This window comes from Orycteropus afer, unplaced genomic scaffold, assembly GCF_000298275.1.
Source record: "Orycteropus afer afer isolate SDZICR_OR568_19922 unplaced genomic scaffold, OryAfe1.0 scaffold00154, whole genome shotgun sequence".
NCBI lineage: Eukaryota > Metazoa > Chordata > Mammalia > Tubulidentata > Orycteropodidae > Orycteropus > Orycteropus afer.
This window is the reverse complement of record NW_006921741.1, coordinates 5,591,123-5,613,166: the sequence shown is the minus strand read 5'-3', so window position 1 is coordinate 5,613,166 and position 22,044 is coordinate 5,591,123. Positions and strand designations below refer to the sequence as shown.

General features: G+C 38.3%; 2 protein-coding genes across 2 annotated transcripts in view; both read left to right on the top strand.

Annotated features, from left to right (window-relative positions):
• The window catches only part of PICALM (phosphatidylinositol binding clathrin assembly protein), a 123,952-nt gene extending 112,548 nt beyond the window's left edge, over positions 1–11,404 (top strand). Inside the window, exon 20 of the mRNA XM_042781708.1 lies at positions 11,312–11,404. Coding sequence (XP_042637642.1) covers positions 11,312–11,404 — 93 coding nt within the window. The remainder of the gene's footprint in view (positions 1–11,311) is intronic.
• A 5,979-nt stretch (positions 11,405–17,383) lies between these two features.
• On the top strand, positions 17,384–21,664 carry LOC122150502 (proteinase-activated receptor 2-like). Its single transcript, XM_042781711.1, is given in 3 exon segments — positions 17,384–17,638; positions 20,940–21,153; positions 21,156–21,664. Coding segments are annotated over 3 exon segments (978 nt in total).
• The last annotated feature ends 380 nt before the right edge of the window (positions 21,665–22,044 follow it).

Genomic DNA, 22,044 nt, shown 5'->3' with positions numbered 1-22,044 from the left:
AAGGTTAAGAAACCTGCCTTCTTTCTTGGTTCTGGAATGCTAGCATTTGGGAACCCTGGAAATCATTATGGAGCTCTGGTGCTGTAGCGCCTAAGGCACTTGACTGCTAACCAGAAGGCTGGCGGTTCAAACCCACTAGCCACTCCTCAGAAGGAAGATGGGGCAATCTACTTGCGTAGTGATACTGCCTCAGAAACCCAAGGAGGGGTTGCTATGAGTCAAGTCCGACTCGATGGCAAATAACAACAACAGAAATCATTAACCCAGAGCTCCATTCCTTGACTAACAGTTTGAGTGATGCTACAACATACAACAGGAAGTTACCCTTGAGGTTTTTGTAAAACAATTGACACATCTCCTAAAAGTTGTGAATGTTATTATTTCATTTGGTAACTTCTTGCTGCTGAGAATCATATTTTAGAACAAACACAAAAGAGGAAGAGAAATCTTGAAATTCCACACTGACCTAATTTCTTTAATCTAGAGACTTTCCTCTTTAGATGTTCCTAAGGCTCCCTTTTCCATTTCCTGAAAATTCACTCTAATTATTCCCTCTTTGTTTTTCATCCCATTGTTGTTGGTATTAAGGGAAACTGGATTTTGTGTGTGTGTGTGTGGTGAGGAGCTTTTACTGATTATGGTTAGGAGAGGAGACATGACGTTACTTTTTTCTCTTATTTTACTACTTACGTACTATGATACCAGATCCTTGTGAAGTGATGGCATGACTTATCCTTGTTTTATCTGTTGCTCTGCTCATATTATTTGACAGAAATAGTTACATGCAGCTATAAAAACACACTTCTTTTTTTTAAATTGCTTCTGATGTGGACTGATTGGTTACTTTGTGTACTTAATGCTTATGTGAAAACATTTGTGTGAGCATTTGGTGATGGACTTTTTACTCCTTTCAGTGTGCATGCATATAATATTACACATTTGCCAGTACGTTAGTGTTATGTTGCCAAAATTAATTTTTATCAATTCAGTTGGAATGAATCTCAGGGACTATTTTGGTTTCAGAGTTGGTTGGTTGGTTGTTTTTAACTAATCTAGTTTTTGTTGTTGTTGAGAATATGTATAGCAGAACATACACCAGTTCAACAATTTTTACATCTATAGTTCAGCCTCTTGGATTAATGAAATCTTTTAATAAATTGACACATCTGTTGGCTGGGAATGAACAGTAAATTGAGTTCTGGTAGTGTTTACAATGAAGATAACTGGGAGTTAGGGTCATTAAGGGACTAAATGATAAAGAACTTTCATGTAGTTAAGAAAAAAGCTATAGGCTGGAGCCATAAAGTTACTAGGACCCACTGACACAGAAGTCTGTCTCTTGTCTTACAGGCTCAGAAACAAGAATATGTTACATTAAGCTTGGATACAACCTGACAGTTCCCAAGCAGTTTCATCTATATTATCTCACCTGGTTCTCAAAATAACCTTTAAGGTAGATAGGTCTAATATCACCATTCTGTTTTCTAGATGAAGAAGACTGAGACTTGGAAATGTTCTTCAACTATAATTGGTGAAAACATCTAATCCCCAGGTATCCCTGATGCCTAGGCCAGTGCTTATTTGTGCCACCCTTCCCCTCTTACCAATGGGACGGAGCCCAGATAGCTGCTAGAACACTGTCTTCCTTTTGTCACAATGAACTACTCTCCAAATATCTTGGTTTGTTTTTTTGCTGGATTATAAGCCAGCATTCACACCCTTAAGATACAATGATCATAGTTGGCAAGAATATCCTCTACAGTTTTGAATAGTACCTTCAGCCTTGAAAGCATTGTGTAACTTTGAGTTCGTCTGTTTGTTGATAGGGTTAAAAACAACCTTAGTAAAAAACCTACCTTTAAAAAATTTTCTGGCCCCCAGCAACTGCTCTTAAACCCAGGTTTTATATCCTGTTGCCTTCTACAATCCATACAACCTTTCACTTAAACACTCGAAAATGCCAGAATTGTCATGTGTGTGAAAAGAAAGTGACAGAAGTGATTTTTCCTAATTACTTTATGCCAGAAGAGAAGAGAATGAGAACATTAGGATCATAAATTTCTAATTGAGAGATCAAGTTTGAGGTGGGTATGTTATATATATTAGCTACTGTCAAGTCAACTCTGACTCATGGTGACCTTATGTGTACAGTAGAATGACATGCGGCCTGGTCCTGCATCATCCTCAGAATCACCAGCATGTTCAAATCCATTGTTGTGGCTCTTGTGCCAATCCGTCTGAGGGTCTCCCGCGCCCTAGTTGGCTCTGTTTCACCAAACATGATGACTTTCTCTAGCGATTGATCCCTCTTGATGATGTGTCCAGAGCAAATAAGTCAGACTGATTTTTCTGTTGTGATCCATAAGGTTTTCATTGACGAATTTTCAGAAGTAGCTTGTCAGACCTGTCTTAGTCTAGAAAGTGCCACTGAAACCTGCCCCCAATGAAAACTTAACTTTTTTAATTAAGTGACTTACTTTGATTCTCTCTGATCTCTCATTTTACTTACGAATGACCATTTTAAATAATATAATTTATTTAAAAATTAAAAAAACTTGCTGCCGTTGAGTCGATTTGACTCATAACTACCCCTCCTTAGGTTACCAAGGCAGTATCTCTATGGAAGTAGATTGCCCAGTCTTCCTTCCAAGGAGTGGCTGGTGGGTTTGAACCGCCAGCCTTCTGGTTAGCATTCAAGTGCTTTAGGCATTATGCCACCAGAGCTCCCAAGAAGTGACATAGGCCCCATTATTTAACTTCACTGGACTCCCATGAGAGTTAAAGTGTATATAAAGTGTATAAAGTGTTCTTCACAGAACAGGTTTGAAAGAGACACTCCAAACCAAACCAGACTCACTGCCATCAAGTTGGATCCAACTCATAACAACTCTTCCTTGGGTTTCTAAGACGGTATCACTATGGAAGTAGATTGCCCAACCTTCCTTCTGAGGAGTGGCTGGTGGGTTTGAACTCCCAGCCTTCTTGTTAGCAGTCAGATGCCTTAGGCACCACACTACCAGAGCTCCCATACAATTTATAGCATGTTCAAATTTGATTTGACTTAATTACTCTAAGGTGAACTCTGACTATCGTATCATTCTGAGGAATGAAGATACCTTTATTTTCATGATTAAATATATTTTTTTTTTAATAATTTTAAAATTAAACTGTTTATCTTTGAAGTAGATGAGATTTTTCACATGTTTTAATTTTTAGTGAATCTTGGCCAGTACTTTAGATTAATTTTGTCTATTCAGTGCTAGTTACAACCATAATAATTTTCCTTAGTGAATTACCTTTTAATTCTTCTCTCATTTTATTTTTTACTCATTTTATTTCAAAATACATTGAAGGCAGAGTTCCAACTCTTTATACATTGTAAAGTAAATGGTGGTTTAAATGAAAAATAAAATCCTACCAAAATAGGGTTATTTAATCAAAGCCTAATTCTATAGCTGTGGCCAAAAATCCTTCCCTCCTTTAAATGTTTCTGATGGGAGCCATTTCTAACCTAGAGAATAACTTGTAGCTTCTGGTCTCTTGCCTGATACTATTAAATCAAGTTAATCTTTTTGAGAGTACTCCAGCCCTGCTAGATGATGTGTATCTCTTATTGCCATTTAGTGGGTTATTCCACACAAGGTGGTGTGTGTTACATGTTACATCTAGCTTACTCCACATGCTGTATTTGTAGTTGCTGATGAGAAAGTAGCTAGTACTTTCCAGGCGACAATTCACTCAGACTCTATTCTGTTCTTTAGGGAATTTTCTACATAATAGCCTTAATTTACTATACTGTATATATATTTGCCGCTTAAAGATGGGCATTATATTTCTTTGCTTCGTGCCTAATAGTGTAGGCATGGTTGTTGTTATTATTTAATATGATCTACATTTAGTATGTAGATATTTAACTACAAGGAAAATATTAAGTCCCTGTGGTTTATTTATTTTTTCTCTTCCAAGCTTCCTTATAGTCTTGCTTACTTTTTGATTGTTCCATTTTGCTCTAGTATATCTATTGATAGATCTGGGAAGGATGAGGACTTTTCTTACTGGTGCTTTTTATAAATTAGAATGTTTGTTGCTGACCACTAGCTTGTAAACTCATTCCACGTTTGTAGTATGTAGGTATAATGCTATTAAGCGTAAAGATAGTAACCTGGTAAGTTTCAGATTCTTTGAAATTTTTTGTGATATGAAGTAATACTTTATTTTAATAAATGTTCACATGGCAGTTTGGATGTCTTTGAACATCCTTTGAAGGGGGAGGATTATTATTTTCTCACTTTCTTATGTGAGAAATCCACACACCGTAATATCAATTTACCTATTTTCCCAAAAACAATATGAAAACTCTAGAATTTACATTGGGATTTTTAATTTCAAAAATAAGCATATTAAAGTTTTGTTGTTTTCTTGCTTGGTATTAGGCATTTTTTAGTGGAGAATTGCCAGGCATTTTGTTTATTGAGCATATAGCTAAAGATGCAGAATGGTTCTGCTATTTGTTTGTAGTGGACAATTTTAAGTAAGTCTGACATCAGTTAAGTGTCTGAAAGAAAACAATGGCTTGCTGTGAGTGCTTTTTACCCTTCTAAATGGGGATACTGTTGGTTTTAGATATTGGAATAATCCAAGTCTTTTAAAAATGCCCTTTAAATGACCTTCTTGTGTGTAGGAATTAATGGCTTTCTTGGTTTTTAGGCTTTGGGTTTATTTTAACCCTGCTTTCTTGGTTTGTGAATTTGGCACAGTGCCTGATCTGTCAGCTGATCTGTCCAGCTGGATTTCTGTGAAGAAGCCTTTTGCTTTGTAAGCAGCGTGGTGTGCATTCACCCTTGCCTGTGAGAGAAATGACGTTTACTCTGGGAAATGAAGTTTAGTACCAGAGTTGAGAATTGGTTCTCTAGCCCCCAGCGCTTACCTGAATGAGCCAAAACAAGAACTTAGGAGTGTTGTCTGCTGACCACCATTATTAATAAGAAAACCTGTGGAATGAAACTTACCTTACTGGGTGTTTGCTGATAACATTCTTTCTAACATGTGGAAATCTAATTCCTTGCCTTGAAACTACAAGTGCTTTTAAAGTCTTAGGTGGCTGTGAAAGTCTGTGACATCTTCATGATGGACATTCTGGACTGTGTATAGAATACATGTGTGTATAGGAAGCACAGAGATGCACTCACTGTGTAACATTTACTAGAGAAGTTCCCTTTCTAAAAAAATTACTTTCCTACTGTCACGGCAACTTTTCTTCTACAAACAAAATATGGGCATAAATTCTAGCTGAGTTAAAATTAGTTGGAATTTGGGATGGCAAATTGTGGAGATAGGAAAAAGCACTAGCCTTGGAGTCAGCATATCTGTGTTTGAGTCTCATCGCCTGCAAACCTTGTGTTTCAGGACAAGTTGTTTAATATTTCATTTTGATAAAACGTTTGTTTCTTCATCTATAAAATAGTGATATTATATTGTGTACATCATCGGGTTGGAGTAAAGATCAAATGAAAATACTTGAAATTGGCTTAGGAATTTTGTATTTCTTTATTGATGAGCATAATGAATGCTATTTGTTGTTGTTTTCAAAAGGAAATTTAAGAGGATTGCCCTGTTTTCAGAAATTATCCCTATTCCCAAATTTTAATTTATTATAATACAGTTTTTCTTGCCATGTATTACAAATTTTCTGGATTGTAAATAATTTATAGTTCCTTATTTTGAAAGCTTAGTTATGATTAGTATTTGATGGCATCTTCTTTTAAAATCATGGAACTCTCCCAGATATATTTAAGTAGAAATACAATATAAAAACCAGGTAAAAACAAATAGCTTCAAGCTCATACATGGAACAGAATTAGACTTGTTTCCCCCCTCCCCCCCAAACAAGCAAAACTAAGTGGTGTGTTATAGATGCATTTGGGTTTTTTGGGGGAGAGGGATGGGGTCTTCTTATGGTACACATTGACATTAACTTCAATTTTCATTTTCTTTGGTTTTTGAGGCATCTGAAATTGAAATCTAATGTGAATCAGCAATGAGCACTTTTCAGATAGGCTAGCCAGTTTTCATGAATCCTATCCATCAAATGGTCCTTTTATAAGGACCTCTCTTATCTTTGAAAAACTACTTGTGATATATGGAAGATTTTGTTGATTTTTAGCCCAGATCAGTTAGTATTTCCTCCTATGAGTTTAAGAAATTTTGTAAACTATTCCTCTTGTCTCTTTTGGTTCTTGTTAAATATGTGTCAAGTTAAGTTGTAATAATTCCAATGGGATGACTTAACATGCTATTTTTGGATAGCATATATGTTTATCTGTTAATGTTTTCAAGTTGTTGAAGTCTTTACTGATAATATTCAGTTTTAGAGTGGTTAGGTTAAGCATATCGAAGAGGAATGCTCCTAGACTACTGTCTGGCGTCCCCTAAAACAAGGTAAGTAGTGTGTTGAGGTGTCAGGGCTAATGCTGGCATAGCTTGGTGAAGGCAATGATGGGCAAGACTAAGATGAGTATGTTGAGCACAAACCCAAGAAGCAATTTTTAGAGGCTTTAAATTACATCTGTACAGCAGAGAAATCTCCTATCTTTTAACAACACTTTACAGAGATAGCTGATAACAATATTTTTAATATAAAAGATTAAAATATGACACTGTAAGTTTATACCCCTATGCAACTGGATTCAAATATATCACTAGTCGTCTGGGCTATGTTAAAAAATTATCCCAAAATGACTTCTGATTGTGTGACTGAGCTGTATGGCCATTGTATCTGGAATCCTGTTACAGCTGTTGTCTCTAAATAAGTTTTGGTTGCACAACTCTTTCAGGAAAATGTTTTAAGCCTGTAACCTCAGAGTATGAGTATTTATTTCTGAATTATATTCATTTATTCCTATAATAATATATTGGGTACATTTAAAAAAAAAACATGTTAAAAAATAGAAATTTTAAAAGGGTAAAATTTAAAAAGTAAGAGAGGAGTATTAATGTTTTTTTTACCCCATTTTAGAGACTCTTAATGTCACCACCAGGCATTTTAATTTAATAAGCTTTAGAATGCTTGCAGTGTGTAAGTCACTGTTAGGTGCTGAGCAAGAGACTGGTAAACTGTTTCATGCACCTAAGGAGCCTAAAGGTGAGGTATAATATGGAAGCACAAGTGACTGGTTGATGGCAATATAAGAATCCTTACAAGAAGAGTCACTGAATTGTACATGTAGAAATTGTTGAATTGGTATATGTTGTGCTGTTTATATTCTCCACAACAACAAGAATAAAATTATAAAAAGAGAAAAGATTCCTTACAAGAAAAACACAGAATACTGAGAGCACAGTGCAAGAGCAGCACAGATTTGATAGCATTTGAGCAGGACAGGACCTCATGTAAGGATAGATGAACATTTGTTAATAAGCAGTAGGAAGGTTAAACTAATATTTGAGCTGCTAATCTATGCCAGATAATGCTTTATTTATTTTTATTTAATCTTCGGGGCAGCTGTAAAGGGGGTACTGGTATGAGTATCTACAGCAGTGCTATTTGCTACATGGCTTTTGGGTGACGGCAAAATTCAAATGTAAAGACGTGACAAAGTTGATGCTTCTATAAAAATTTTAGGATGTCAGAAGTTGATCCTGAATGTCCAGTCTTTTATTCTTCCATAACCTTTTATTGCACTAGGTACACTTTCTGGGACAACTGTATTTTCTTACTGTAACTTCAAATGCTCTTTCTTTGCTGGAATGTAATGATGGAGTACAATTTTTGTTTTATGAGGTTCAAAATAGAATTCTTTTTTAACTCCTTTACTGTAGGTATGTTTGCCTTTTATTAAATTTATAATTTCTGTACTTTGTCATACAATAACAACAAAATAAAATCTTTGCTCTGGTGAAAAAAGCAAAAGTATTCTTTTGGTAATGTTAGAATTTTTTTCTTAATATCAATATAGTTTTCTTTAAAGATTGATTAGAGTGGAGGAAAAGGTAGAGGGATTTCAGCTGAGAGTTGCCATCACTAATTACTTAAAATTTTAATATTTGTAGTTATATACTGCCCTTGCTTCTTGATATTTAATTTTCTGTAACATGAGAAAGGAAAACCAGTTATGTCTGTTTTAAACCACTAAGACTGACCCTTTTGTTTAAAAGATACATTCTTTGTGGTATAACCAAACCAAACCAGTTGTCATCAAATTGATTTTGAGGCCTCGCCACCCAATATGTGCAGCCTGGAACTGCACTCCGTGGGATTGCCAAGGTTGTGGACCTTCCAGAAGCAGATGAACAACAGGCCAAGTCTTTTGAGGGACTCCTGGGTGGGTTCAAGCTGTCAGCTTTCTGATTAGTAGTCAAGTGCTTAACAATTTGTGCCACCCAGCAGTTCCATTTGTGATGTTGTTGTTATTGTTGTTATGTGCCATCAAGTCAGATCCGACTCATAGCAACCCTTCCTTGGGTTTCTGAGGCAATATCACTACGGAAGTAGATTGCCCAACCTTCCTTCCAAGGAGTGGCTGGTGGGTTTGAACCGCCAGCCTTCTGGTTAGCAATTGAGTGCCTTAGGGACTACGCTACCAGAGCTCCCTCATTTGTGATACTGTCAGTTTAATTTTGGGGGGAGAGGGAGGAGGGGGATGGAAACAACCTGGTACTAATTTTTTTTTTTTTTAGATCTGTGGAAATTTGGGGTATAGAGAAATAGTTAAGGCTAGTTTTTGTTTTATATTTGTTACAGATTTCTGGTAATGGCATATTTGTAGTGGAATTTGATTAGAGTGGTAAATTATGATTTATCTTAAACTGGCTTATAAAATTTGGTGATTTTACAATTAATAATGATAATTATATCTTTTGTTACTTACATTTTTATTATCCAGTGCTTCAGCCTTGCCTTTTATATACTTAGCAGCCCTAGATGTTCTTGAATTTATTTGTAAGAATGCTAAGTAAAGAAGAATCAGCTTTTGTAGTTTCAGGTGACTTTCTTTGGCTTTTAAAACCCTGCTGCTTCTTTCCTGCCAGGACTTCATTGCTCTTTCACGCTTCTTTGTTCTTCCTGCTTTTATTGAGTGGAAGTTGGACTATTGTAGCATATTTCCTTTCCTTCACTTTCCTTGTTTATGCTCAAAGCTGACACCTTTCTCACTCGTCCCTGAAGGACCAGGGCCCAGAGCCATGTACAGGTGCTAGGAAGGATGATCAAGGGCTGCTAGAGCGGCCTCGTCCTTGGAGCTTTCTGCAGTGAGCCAAACCAGTCTGGGCTATAGTTTCATCTGTTTGAGATAGATACCAGCGATGTGAAACTTACTGCAGGGATATTACATTTTGTTTTCTCATTGGTTATATCATATTTTACTTTTACTGTATATATATTTTGCTTATATAGACATAAGACTGTGTGTGTGTGTGTGTGTGTGTGTGTGTTACCATTTTAAGAGGCTGGTAGAAATAATTAGTTAGGAACCAACACTTTTTCCTCTTCAACAATATTTAAGCCTCTTGGACCAGTCTCAAGCAGAACTTAGACTTATTGAGGAAAAATAAGTGTCTCCTTGCCAATAAGTGTCCCTTTTCTTCAGGGGCGTTTTCCTCCAGGGCTGTCAGGTCTTATGACTGCTCCCCACATGAGAACATGTGATTTCAGAAGATGTTTTCCAAAGGACTCAGAATTTTGGATGTGATCTATCTGTAATAAGCAGGGTTTTTTGTTTTAACTTCAAGTGAAAGGGAAATCTTTTCTCTGTTTTGGAGAGAAATCCAGTTAATCTTGAAGATATGTATGTAATATTGGACTCTCATCAGCTCAGTGACTGGTGATTACTTCACTGGGAATTAGGCTGTTTCTTAATGGTCACCTGTGGTTAGATTAAGGGAAGGAAAGTGTACCTTCTAAACACATTGCACCTTAATCTCTGCATGGGCGATATTTAAAACCTGAAACCAGACGTGCTGTGCTGTACTCCCATCTGTAACTGCCTACACATAATCCCATCATCCTTCCCACGATCTCTTCCTGTTGTCTTTGAACATTTATTCTTGAAATAGGAAATGGATTAGAAAACTTACTTGACCACTAATGTAACTAAAAATGATTTCTAAACCTGTAAATTGAGCTTGGTGTCTAAAACGACAAATTGCATATCTTGGTGTTGTAATATTTGCTGAAAATCAGTGACTGTCATTCTTTATGGTGCTTTTTCTTTTCTTTTTTTTTTTCCAAAAGGAAGATTAAAAAAAAAAAGGGCAGAAAGAAATGAGATCACTCTGAACCAGCAAAGACAGATTTAGAAGTTTGAAATCCTTAATAGGGTTTGAATTTTGAAAGATGAATTGAAACAATCAACAACGACTCTGATTTAATGATTTAATGCTAGACTGAACATCCTTGAAAAGACAGCTCACTTCATAATAGCCTTTTGCTTACTTACCTGATTCTACAATCTTACTCAGGAAGAGCAACTCAAGTAAAAGTATATCCCAAATGCAGATGGTTTGTGTTTGGCTTGAAATACTTCTAAATTAGCCTGGAAGAGGAGATGATACATACGAAAATGAACATCTGGATTCTTTGGGAGCTGTCTGTCTTTGGGGAATACTCATATGTTATTGAGGTCAACAATCTGCCTGCCTTATAGTGTATTCAAATTAAATAATGGGAAGAAATTCTAAGAATCACGCAGATACATTCAAATGGGAAGCAGGCTCCCTCATCATATTCAGTGCACTCTCCCGTTCACCTCTCAGAGTGTACGAGTCAGCTGCAGCATGTCCAGATAAACAGGCAGGAGCCGACCCTGGTAAGAAGTGTAAGCACTCAGGACAGGGCTTTCTACTTCTTAGAAGGAAGAAAGGAAGGAAGCTGCTTAGACATGCTGGGTCTGGACAGAGGTCAGAGTGTGCGCAGCTTTGAACATACAGCCTGGACACAGGAAGCCATCTTTCCTCAATTAATTAAACCCAACTATGTGCCTTCCCCCTCTGTTGTCACCCTCCTCCCTAACACACCTAACAAAGTCTTAACCGTGGGTCAGCTTATATTGACCTTTTGGGGCAAAAGACTTTATTCTTTTGGAATTTCAGAAGCAAGAATTTGTTTTCTGAAAAGCACATGCCATTTGATACTCTTTAACTTGACATGTGACTGAACCTTTTGTTTTAGTAATTCCATTTTCTACAAAGGCTGCCTTTATATTTATTAAAGATGACAAAACAAAACCACTTCTTCTTTCATTACATTTTCTGCTTTCATGTTCTGTCATTCTGAGATCTTTTTTTCTTTCCCTCTCTCTGTCTTCTTTTCCCCCAGCTGTCGGCAGCATCCAGCCCCTCCAGTCACAGTCCTCACAGAGCTTCAGGAAAGGACCCTTTTGCAGAGCTCTCTTTGGAGGATTTCTTATAAATCACTTTAGGTATTGCTGCTTGTTGGGGGCAGTGGGGACTTAAAAAAAAAATCACCATACATTAAGAACATTTCACTCTTCTCCTTCTTTGTTTCCTTAAAGGACTCTAGGTTCCCCTCTCCTCCACCTGTTTTTTAGGTGATGAATAAAAATAAGTCAAGACAGGACGTGAGGAGAAGCAACGTTTGGAAAATGTCTTTAACATAACCGAAAGGTGTGAAATCAAAGGACCATCTTTCATGTTTATATATAAGCATCCACTGCTCACAGTAGATGAGATCAAACATCACATTTAAAGACTGGGTGTTTTAGTCACTCTTGAAACAAAATGTGGACACATTTTTCCCACAGTTTTACACATCAGATTAGAGCTTGATGAGAAAGTGTCATTATTTTGTCTTTGGTATAATGGACAGGGTTAGTTGTGAAGAATTCATTTCAGCAGTTTCTTTAAAGGGTTGTATTTTTTTTTTGTACACCTTTTCATTTAAGAATGGTAACATTTTCAAAAAGAAATTTTTGTTTATTTAAGGACAATATAATACTTAAGCCCTTGTCAATAGAAGGATCCTGCATATGATCCATACTGTAATTTGTTCTTTGTGAGCTAGTTCCCAGTTGAGATATATCTTCTCAATCTTTGGGAGTTTTGGTTCTTCTGATTTGGCAAGTTTCTCAGCATATCTACTTCAGTAATTTCTTTGGATGGACAGTTTAAGGGAAATCATGAATGAAGTATGTTTGAATGGATAGTGACACCTTATTAAAATGATTTAGCAAGCATCATATTACTATTCCCTTTTTCTCTCTAATTTGATGATACCAATTTGAAAATAATATTGCAAGTTTTGCTTTGCCAAATGAGATTTTATGTGGAATACTTGTGCTTATGGAAACATTTTCTGAACTTATCATAGAAAAGTAGTTCATCTTCTTTCTTCCCCTTCCTACTTTTGGTTTTTAGTATATTAGAAAGGTGTTTGGAAGCTTTATAATTATGCTTCAACTATTAAATTATGGTATATGATAAGTAGATAATACTGACCTTGTTTCATAATCAGGGTTTGTGACAAGCATGCTGGGAGCACTTCTGGGCCAGTGTTCTGGACAGTTTTTATTTGTGAGAAGACATGCTATAGTGCAGTGAATTAACTTACATTCTTTTTTTTTTTTTTTCCCTCCCCTTCAGATACAGTTTATGTAACTAGATGGAAAAGAATGGAGTAATTCCCAGAAGACAAGTGCTCAAGCGGCAACTCCTTACTTCCAGCAAAATCCAGACTGCTGTCTCTTCACCTCTCTTCTTCCATTAGAATGCTACAGTGACCCTGTGAAGGCCATGAAGGAGATTGGGACTAGGCTATAGGAGAACGTATCAATACCGTTTATAAAGCCAAGAATTGCCATGAGTTAAGACTGAGATCTGTCTTTTCAGTGACTAACCTTTCAGTTCTTTCAACTCTTATTAATACCCATAATCAGTAACCTACCAAGAGAAGCCCTTATTTGGAAAGTAAGAAATTTGTATCTGGAAAAGCTGCCTGGAGAGAAGAGCTGTGTCCTTTACTGTAATTCAGCAGGACTCTTTTGGGGGAATAAAAATCATAATTCTTAATTATACAGTATCTTTGTTTTCTCCAGTCCTCGCAAATACAAAAACAGTAACTGAAATTAACTTTTCTTTTAAAAAAAAAATTATATATTCAGTTTTCAGTAGACATTCCTTATGTATTTGTATTTATTTATGATTATCAATTTATGTAACATTAATATTGTATCAAACTTCCTTATAAAAATGAGTATGGATGCACACAGTGTGTTTGATTTGTATCCACAGAATGAACCTGAATCAGAAAGCTTGCAGCTGACACACAGAGCACTAAATATTTTAGGCAAGTCCATGGGTGTGAATCCCTTCAGAATTCTCCATCTCTGTGGGAATTAGGGAAGCATTATAAATGCATTAATCCTTATAGTCAATTCTGTGCCTAGGATTTTGTAAGGGAACAGTTCACTGACTAGGAAAAGCACTACATTTTAAATTCAGCATTAGTGCATCGGGAAGGACTTTACTGCTTTGTGCTTGGCATGTCATTATTTTCCATTTGACATTAGGGCCTTTCCAAAATGAATGTGAGGAATTGCTTTCACTTCAAGACTTTCCTTCTTTTCAAGTAAAACTCTAGGAGGTGTTATGGGGGAGGGAAGAGGGATAAAATCCTTGAACCTTTTATTTGGCTTGTGCCATGTTATGATCATGTACCTTTTAAATAAGGGGAAATAGTATCTTTAATGTCTAGCCAAGAGTTTAGTTAATGAAGAATTAAACTGCACTGTTGATCGGTGCTTTGTGTAAATACATCTTAATGTTTGGATTGAGAGAGGCTTCAAGAAGGACAGTTTGTTGTAGGAAAGCAATTCTGTACATCAGTTTAAGCATACTTGTTGCATTGTCTCTGCAGATTCTATTTTTGTTTACAATATTAAAATGTATGTTAGCAAAAATGGGTGGATTTTCAAATAAAATGCAGCTTCCACAAAACTTCTGTTATGGTATTCTGGTCTAAGGTGCATTTTCTTTTCTTTTTATCATCATTATTTTTTTTTGCTAATTAAAGTATGCCCAAGTGTTTATATTTGCTAATTTAATAAAATGTAGAATGTATTTATGTTTTAACTTAATTTGCAAAAATATTTATCTTCACACTTTTTGTTACCTTCTGAACTGAAAGAGCTCTGGTGGTACACTGCTTAAAGCATCTGGCTGCTAAGCAAAAAGGTTGGCAGTTTGAACCTACCAGCTACTCCTCAGGAAAAAGAGAAGACGGTCTGCTTCGGTAAAGATTTACAGCCCTGGAAACCCTATTGGGCAGTTCTACTCTGTTCTGTGGGGTTTGCTATGAGTCAGCATTGACTCAGTGGCAGTGAGTTTTGGGTTTGTTTATATGTTTTTTTTTTAAAAAAAAAAAAAAATCTTTCAGAGAAACTGAACCACTTGTTAAAATTGTTCACTTTTGTCTTTTGATCAGATACGTTCATCAAGTAAGTTTAGGGAAGAAAATACTTTTGAGTTTGACCTGTTGGTGCATATGATTATGCGTACCGAAGAAGCTTTTGACTGTATCACGCTTCATATTGGAATAATAAGTAGGGTTCAGGTAGCATACATGACAGATGAAAAGCTTTTAATTGATAAATGTCTGCATAATATTTGCCATGGTTTGGGAAAATATATATTCTTCAGCTCAATATACTTTGTTAGTTTTACTTATTTTTAAGTTTCACCTTTATTAAACCATTTTCATATAAACTGGAAAATTGTACTTTTGTAAATTAATATTATCACAGATTTCAGTTTGTCCCTTCTGGTGTTTGATTGGGTGTTACAATTGAGGCTTATATCTTTTCTACTACCTTGTTTTTTATATAGTAGGTTTAAGTATGTGAAGGTGCTTCATAAATATTTCCATTTTATTGTTCAACAACTTTCGGACTCTGTTGAATAGAGTCCATTTAACACTTCACCCATTTTACAGATAGAAGTCAGGAACCAGAAAAGGAACTTGTCTAAGTTCATCAGCTAACAGGTGGTGGGTGGGGTCAGGTCTTTCATTTCATGGTCCTTTGCTCTCTCTGTGACCTGCTGTTGTTAACTGTTAACAGTTTAATTAAGCATGTAAACTGAAAAAGATTGTTCCTTCTGTGGTCTAGATTGATGATCATGCTTTAATCCCAGGTAGTCTTTTCCTGTGAAACACATGTTTTGCTGCCTCTCCTCTAATACCCACATGTCATTGACTTGGAAAAATGTAAATGGTACTGTGAATCTTAACCAAAATATAATGCATGACATAAATCAACTGTGGAATCCATCAGTAGGTCAGGATATAAACCCATACATGCCCACACCATTTTACTGCCAAACTAGCAAGTTGTTAATGGTTGTAGGGAGTGAGAAGATGATTAGCAGAGGGCAGCTATCCTCAGCCTCACATCATTCTCAATATTTTGCCGGTTGATTTAACATTAGCATTCAGCATTTTTTAAAGACTCTTCTTCACCAGTGACCATGAGAGTCTCTCTCTTTATGTTAGATTAGGGATTTTGGGGTGCTCCACGAGCCAAAAATAAAAAATAAATAACCCTTGGAAAATAGTCCTTTATAAGAGAATTACCTCCCTGAACTAAAATTTTAAAATTTCAGGGCCCAGCTCTTGTTCAGCATCACCAATAGACACATTTTCAAACTCTGGGAATTCAGAATATGGATATCAGCCTATACTCTGCAGAACTCCAAGGAGAAAAAGTACATCCATTTAGAGTGAGTCTTGTGTGCTTAGCAATAGCTGGGTCACCAGGAATATTTGAAAATGTCACAACATTCAGCCAAATGAACTTAGACCTTTCAGCAAAAATGTCTGCACACCATCCATCATGACCTCTGCAAACAGTTTAAATCTTTATCCTGTCGTGCTTTCTGCCTTGAGTCTGACTAGCCTTCCTGGAATTCTGGTGTCTGGACACCTTTCAGATGCCTCTGAAAGGAAAGGCTGCAGTATCATTTTTTCCATGCAATCTCTCAGAAAACATCAAGAGGATTCCTTGCTATTTTAAGGAATGATAATCGTGAATCACCAGTTCACTAGTATTTTTAGTCTAATTTTGGCATTATAAACCAAATTGCTGAGTTGATTCCTACTCATAGCAACCCTACAGGACAAAGTAGAATTGCCCTGTAGGGTTTCCAAGGCTGTAAATCTTTATGGAAGCAGGTGGCCTCATCTTTTTCCTCAGAGCAACTGGTGGGTTAAAACTAGGCATTTTGGTTAGCAGCCAAGTGCTTTAACCACTTTTGTGCCTTTTGTTGTTGATGAGGTGTGCAGGTGTGCTTAAGAAAGTGCCCCCCCCCCATCGTCAAACGTTGTGTAAAGTTCTTTTCAAGGCATTTGTTTCAGAGCTTGTGGACTAAGTTAAGCTGATTGCAGGCCAATAGCTAGGTGAGAGGGGAGGAGAGAAGAATCTAGGGGAACTTCCCTAGAAAGCTGTCCAAAATAGCTTTTGTCTGTTATAAAAGCTAATTTTAAATTGAGTTTGGAAAAAAAAAAAAGAAAAATTTGTTTTAGCACCTTGGGAGCTAAACCTTTGTCTTGAGGCACCCTTCCTGTTTCCTGAGCCTGGGGCATTTTTCAGCTTGTACTCCCCAGAAATGAGTACTGAGTTATCTGCCCTTGGATGGAGCTATGTTGTTATGTGCCGTGGAGTCAGAGTCGACTTATAGCGACCCCTCCTTGGGTTGCCCAGGCAGTATAACTGCAGAAGTAGATTGCCCCATCTTCCTTCCGAGGAGTGGCTGGTGGGTTTGAACCCCTAGCCTTCTGGTTAGCAGTCAAGTGGGATGGAGCTATAGGAAGGGGAAATAGCAGAAGGGAAGTAAGCCGCCCAGGCTGCCCAGGAAGTTTGATTTCTCTTGGCCTTCACATTGTATATGGAAGCATCAAGCACACTACACTCACTACTGGCTAGCTTAGTTGTGGTGGTGGTGGTGTTATGTGCCGTCGAGTCAGCCCTGACTCATAGCGACCCCTCCTTGGGTTTCCGAGGCAGTATCACTACGGAAGTAGGATTGCCCAACCTTCCTTCCGAGGAGTGGCTGGTGGGTTTGAACCGCCAGCCATCTGGTTAGCAGGCAAGTGTCTTAGCCACTATGCTCCCAGAGCTCCTGGCTAGCTTAGTTAAATGTCTTAAAAGGCACAAAATGAAACCTGCATTTCTCTGATTGTTTTTGTTCTGAGAAGAGTTGTTAGCTATCAAAGGTCCCAACACATGGCAACCCCATGCACAATGGAACGGAACGCTGCCCAGTCCTGCATTACCCCCTTGATGGGTTGGAATCGGCCCATTGTGCTCCACAGGGTTTTCACTGACTGACTTTGGGAAGTAGGTTGCTAGGCCTTTTTTCTGACTCCATCTTCATCCGGATGCACTGCTTGCAACAGGCAAGCCTTCACTGTATTGTACAGGTGATGGCCGTGCATGAGCGGTGCTGGCAGAGAGTCCAACCCAGGGCTCCTTCGTGGAGGGCGCAGATTCTACCACTGAACCACCAGTGTCATCCTGAGGAAAGCTGGGAAATGAAAAGCTCTTCATTTCCATTTAATTTACTTTATAAAGGGAGGTTTCAAGGGCCTGGAGGAAGAAGAGGCACAGTGGGAGAACCCAAGAGGCCCGGCAAGGTAGGTATGAGGATGGCTGGGATTATTGCAACTTGGTGTTGACAGTTGTCACTAGGAGCCGATCTTTTCCAACATCCATACTGATAACTTGGCAATATATGATGGATGGTATTTACATCATATAAAGGTCAAAAGTACAAGGAATGAGAATTTTATCCTATAAATTGACAATTAAACTGCCATGATACTGGCCTTAAAGAAACATGAATGGAATATAAGCTAATAACTGCCTGAGGTGTTTGAATATATGATACAGCATTTCAAAACTATTTAATAGGCCAGTTTTACCACCACCTGTTTGAAAGGTGCTCTGGTGGTGTAGTAGATAAAGCATTTGGCTACTAACCAGAAAGCCAGCAGTTCAAACCCACCAGCTGCTCTGCGGGAAGGAAGATGGGGTGATCTACTTTAAAGATTTATAGCCTCAGAAACCCAATGGGGGTCGCTATGAGTCAGATTTGACTTGATGGCAGTGAGTTTCGGTTTTTATATATATATATATATATATATATATATATATATATTTGACGAAAGGTAGAAAGTCCCCATTCTCGTTAGATGCCGTCGAGTTGGCTCTGACTCAGTACAACAGAACGAAAAACTGCCTGTTCCTGCAGCAGCCTCACAATCCTTGCTATACCTGGGCCCCTTGTTGCAGCCACTGTGTCAGTCCACCTTGAGGGGTGTGGTGGTTGGTATGTGTGTCAACTTGGCTGGGCCTGGTTGAGTGGCTGGGCAGCTGGTGGTAGTTATTCCCCATGATGAGACTGGCAATCAGCTGCATAGTGGGATCTACCACAAGCAACTGAGTAGCTGCTTTGGGTATGTGGTCTGTTTCCCCGTACATAAGCAGCAGCTTTGGGCGTGGTCTCTAGCCTATGGCACGCTTGGACCCTGCATGTAGCCGTGTCTTTATTCAGCAGCCTGCCATGCTCTGCTGACCTTGGGACCTACAATGAACTTGAATTAATGGCCTGCCGTGTGGGTTGGTAACATAGGGACTGTGCCATTTTATTTGTCGACCTTGGGCCTGTTAGCCTCAGCAGCTAGTAGCTGTTTGAGTAAAGAAAAGCCTCCAGTTTCAGTGGGCTGGGGAGCAGGAGTCAGAGCTGAAACCCAAGGCTGAGGGGCTTTCACCCAGCCCCTAGAGCCTGGCACTTTGAACTCAGACTTAAAGCCTCCAAACTGTAAAAGAACAAACTCCTGTTTGTTAAAGCCATCCCATTTGTAGTATTTTCTGTTAAAGCAGCACAGAGGTAACTAGTACAGAGGCCTTGACAGTTCATACTTTTGAGCTAATAATTTATAAAAGTTTAGGAAATTTACCCAGAGAAGTATTGTATGGATAGCTAGGGGGCTTATCTTGAATTGTATTGCATAGCACATAAGTTTAAAAACAGAAATTGTCCTTATCAATCAAATCAATGAATCAAATTGTCCTTATCTTCCTATCATGACAGGAGGTCAGATTAATAGAGAACATCGCTCCTTGAAGCCATCCCTTGAGAACATTACTGCAGCACCAAACAGCCTTAGGCTCAGGTCAGTTTGCATCAACAAAGAGTAGACAATTATAAAGACTCAGTGCAAATCTTTGTTGCTATCCCCACAGTAGAGTCAATCTACTACCAGGGTCTACCAATTCCCAGATTAACCAAAGGAAAGAAAATATATTTTTTCCCCTCATAGGAGAGTTGGTCTGATGGTGATGGGATGTGGGGAGGGATTTCCACTGCAGACAGGATGAAAACAGGTCCCATGTGCTTAGAACAAGATTCATTTTCTGTTAACCGACAGAGATAAAGGCCTTCCACCCATCAACTTCTCTTTTACTGCCTTATATGAGGCTCAGAAGGTAAGTATGACTTCCCAGGTTGGTTGTCCTGTATTATGGGAAACCTCAGGACCCACAAGGCATTATGTAGTTTCACATTTATCAAGTAGCTTCTCAGGAATAATTTCTTGATTACAAGACATAGCATACAAGTTTCACAAAGTTCTCACATTTGATAATATTCTGCCCATCTGTAGCTTCTTAAGAAGGGCAAGGGTGGTCAATCACATGCTGGGGTCATGTGTCTGGGAGTATCTTGCCTGAGGACAGTTACTTTGGCTCCAGACCCTCCCCTTCAACCCTGCACTGCTGGAATCTTTCAGTGTGTCTGTGTGGCTCACTGCTCATTCAAGTACTCAAGGTCTATGACAATCCATCCCAATGTGTCTCATACCTCCATTCTTGAAGCATCTGTTCGGACTTTGTCTCTACTGCTGCTTCCAGAGAGAATTCTTAAGTTCTCTCCCCTTTGTTAATAAAGATGTTTCTTTATCCTACCTATTTGCCTGTTTGAATTACTCCTAAGAGGTAAAATTAATTACTCTGTGGTGGACACTGTTGAATAGCTATCACAAGTCATTCCTAAACCCTTTTCTGTCACCCATTTCCCACAATGTTGTTAGATGGCATAGAGTCTATTACAACTCATAGCAATGCCATGTGACAGTAAAACTGCCCATAGGATTTTCTAGCTGTAGTCTCTGGTGGGGTAGTGCCTAAGGCATCTGACTGCTAACCAGAAGGCTGGTGGTTCAAATTCACCAGCCACTCCTTGGAAACAAGACTGGGCAATCTACTTCCGTAGTGATACGTCCTCAGAAACCCAAGAAGGGGTTACTATGAGTTGGAATTGACTCAACGGCAGTGAGTTGGTTATGGTTTTTAATCTTTATGAGAGGAGATTGGCCTTTCTCCCATAACAGAGGTTGTAGAAGTCAAATACTCTCTTTCCCAGCCTCCCTTGTAGGTGGTGGTGTTATATGCCGTCCAGTCAGACCTGACTCATAGTCACCCCTCCTTGGGTTTCTGAGGCAGTATTACTATGGAAGTAGATTGCCCAACCTTCCTTCCAAGGAGTGGAGGTAGACATGCCCATTGACTCAGTTCTGGTCAATGAGATATAAAAGTCTGCTAGGAGGATGTTGTGCCTCCTGATAGAAATCCTTTTTATTATCTTTTTCCTTTATGTCTGGAATGCTTTTATAAAGATATAATACCCAGATCTAGGGTAATCATCTTGCTCCTACACACACACAAAAAAAAAAAAAAAAAAAAAAAATCAAGAGAATTGAAGAGGACCCAAATCTTGGTATTACTCATTGAATCATTTACCTCCAGACTACTTAAGAAATAAACAAATATTCTTGTGATTAAAAAAAAATTAATAGCTCTGATCATTTTTTTATTATTACGCCTGCAATGTTTATATCTGTAGTAACCCTTGTCTGCCTTGCCTTTCTTACACAGGATTCAATAAAAACTCTAAAGGAAAAAATCTTATTGGTGAAGAGTAATGGTTTATCTCAAGTCATTGGAAAAGGAGTTACAGTGGGACAATGCTTTCTTGTGGATGTTTTTTCTGCCTCCATCTTCACTGGAAAATTGACTACCATTTTCCTCCCAGATGTCTACACAATTGTATCTATGGTTGATTTGTCAAGTAATTGCATAGCCCTGTGGGTATTTTCCGTACACAGAAGAAGCACCCCACTGTGATTTACATGGCTAGTCTGGCCATGGCCGACCTCCCCTCTGCTATCTGGTTCCCCTTGAAGGCTGCCTATCACATACATGGCAGCACCTGGGCTTATGGGGAAGTGCTCTGCAGGACGCTGATTAGCTTCTCCTATGGCTACATGTACTTTTTCATTCTCTTCATGACCTGCCTCAGTGTGCAGAGGTACTGGGTCATCAGGAACCCCATGGGGCACCCCAGGAAGAAGGCAAACATTGCCACAGGTGTTACTCTGGGACTCTGGCTGCTGATTCTGCTGGTCACCATCCCCTTGTGTGTTGTGAAGCAGACCATCCACATTCCAGCCCTTAACATCACAGCCTGTCATGATGTTTTGCCTGAGGAGGTGTTGCTGGGGGACATGTTCAATTATTTCCTCTCTCTGGTCATTGTAGTCTTTCTGTTCCTAGCCTTCCTCACAGCCTCTGCTTATGTGCTCATGGGAACTCATTTTTAAGGGCACTATAAACTGGACAGCCTTTCAGAAACTCATAAAATGTTTATATCCTTTGCCCAGTTACCTCACTTCTGGAAATTTAAAATAAATTAATTCAGTGTGGAAAATAATGCAGAAGAATACCCATCACAGTGACTGATCTTACTCAAGTAACAACTGTGTAGAGTAAGAAGGAGCCAAGAATGAATCCCAGAGAACACCTTCATAAAGAGGCATTAAAGGATTCATGGACACCAGAAAAGAACACAGCTGGAGAAGGACAATCAGGAAAGAGATGTCAAGAACAGTTAAAGAGGTAAGGAATGATCAACACAAGTGAAATAAAGACCAAAACCTGCCCACTTGATCCAGTAACTAACAATATGAACCTCAACCCTAGC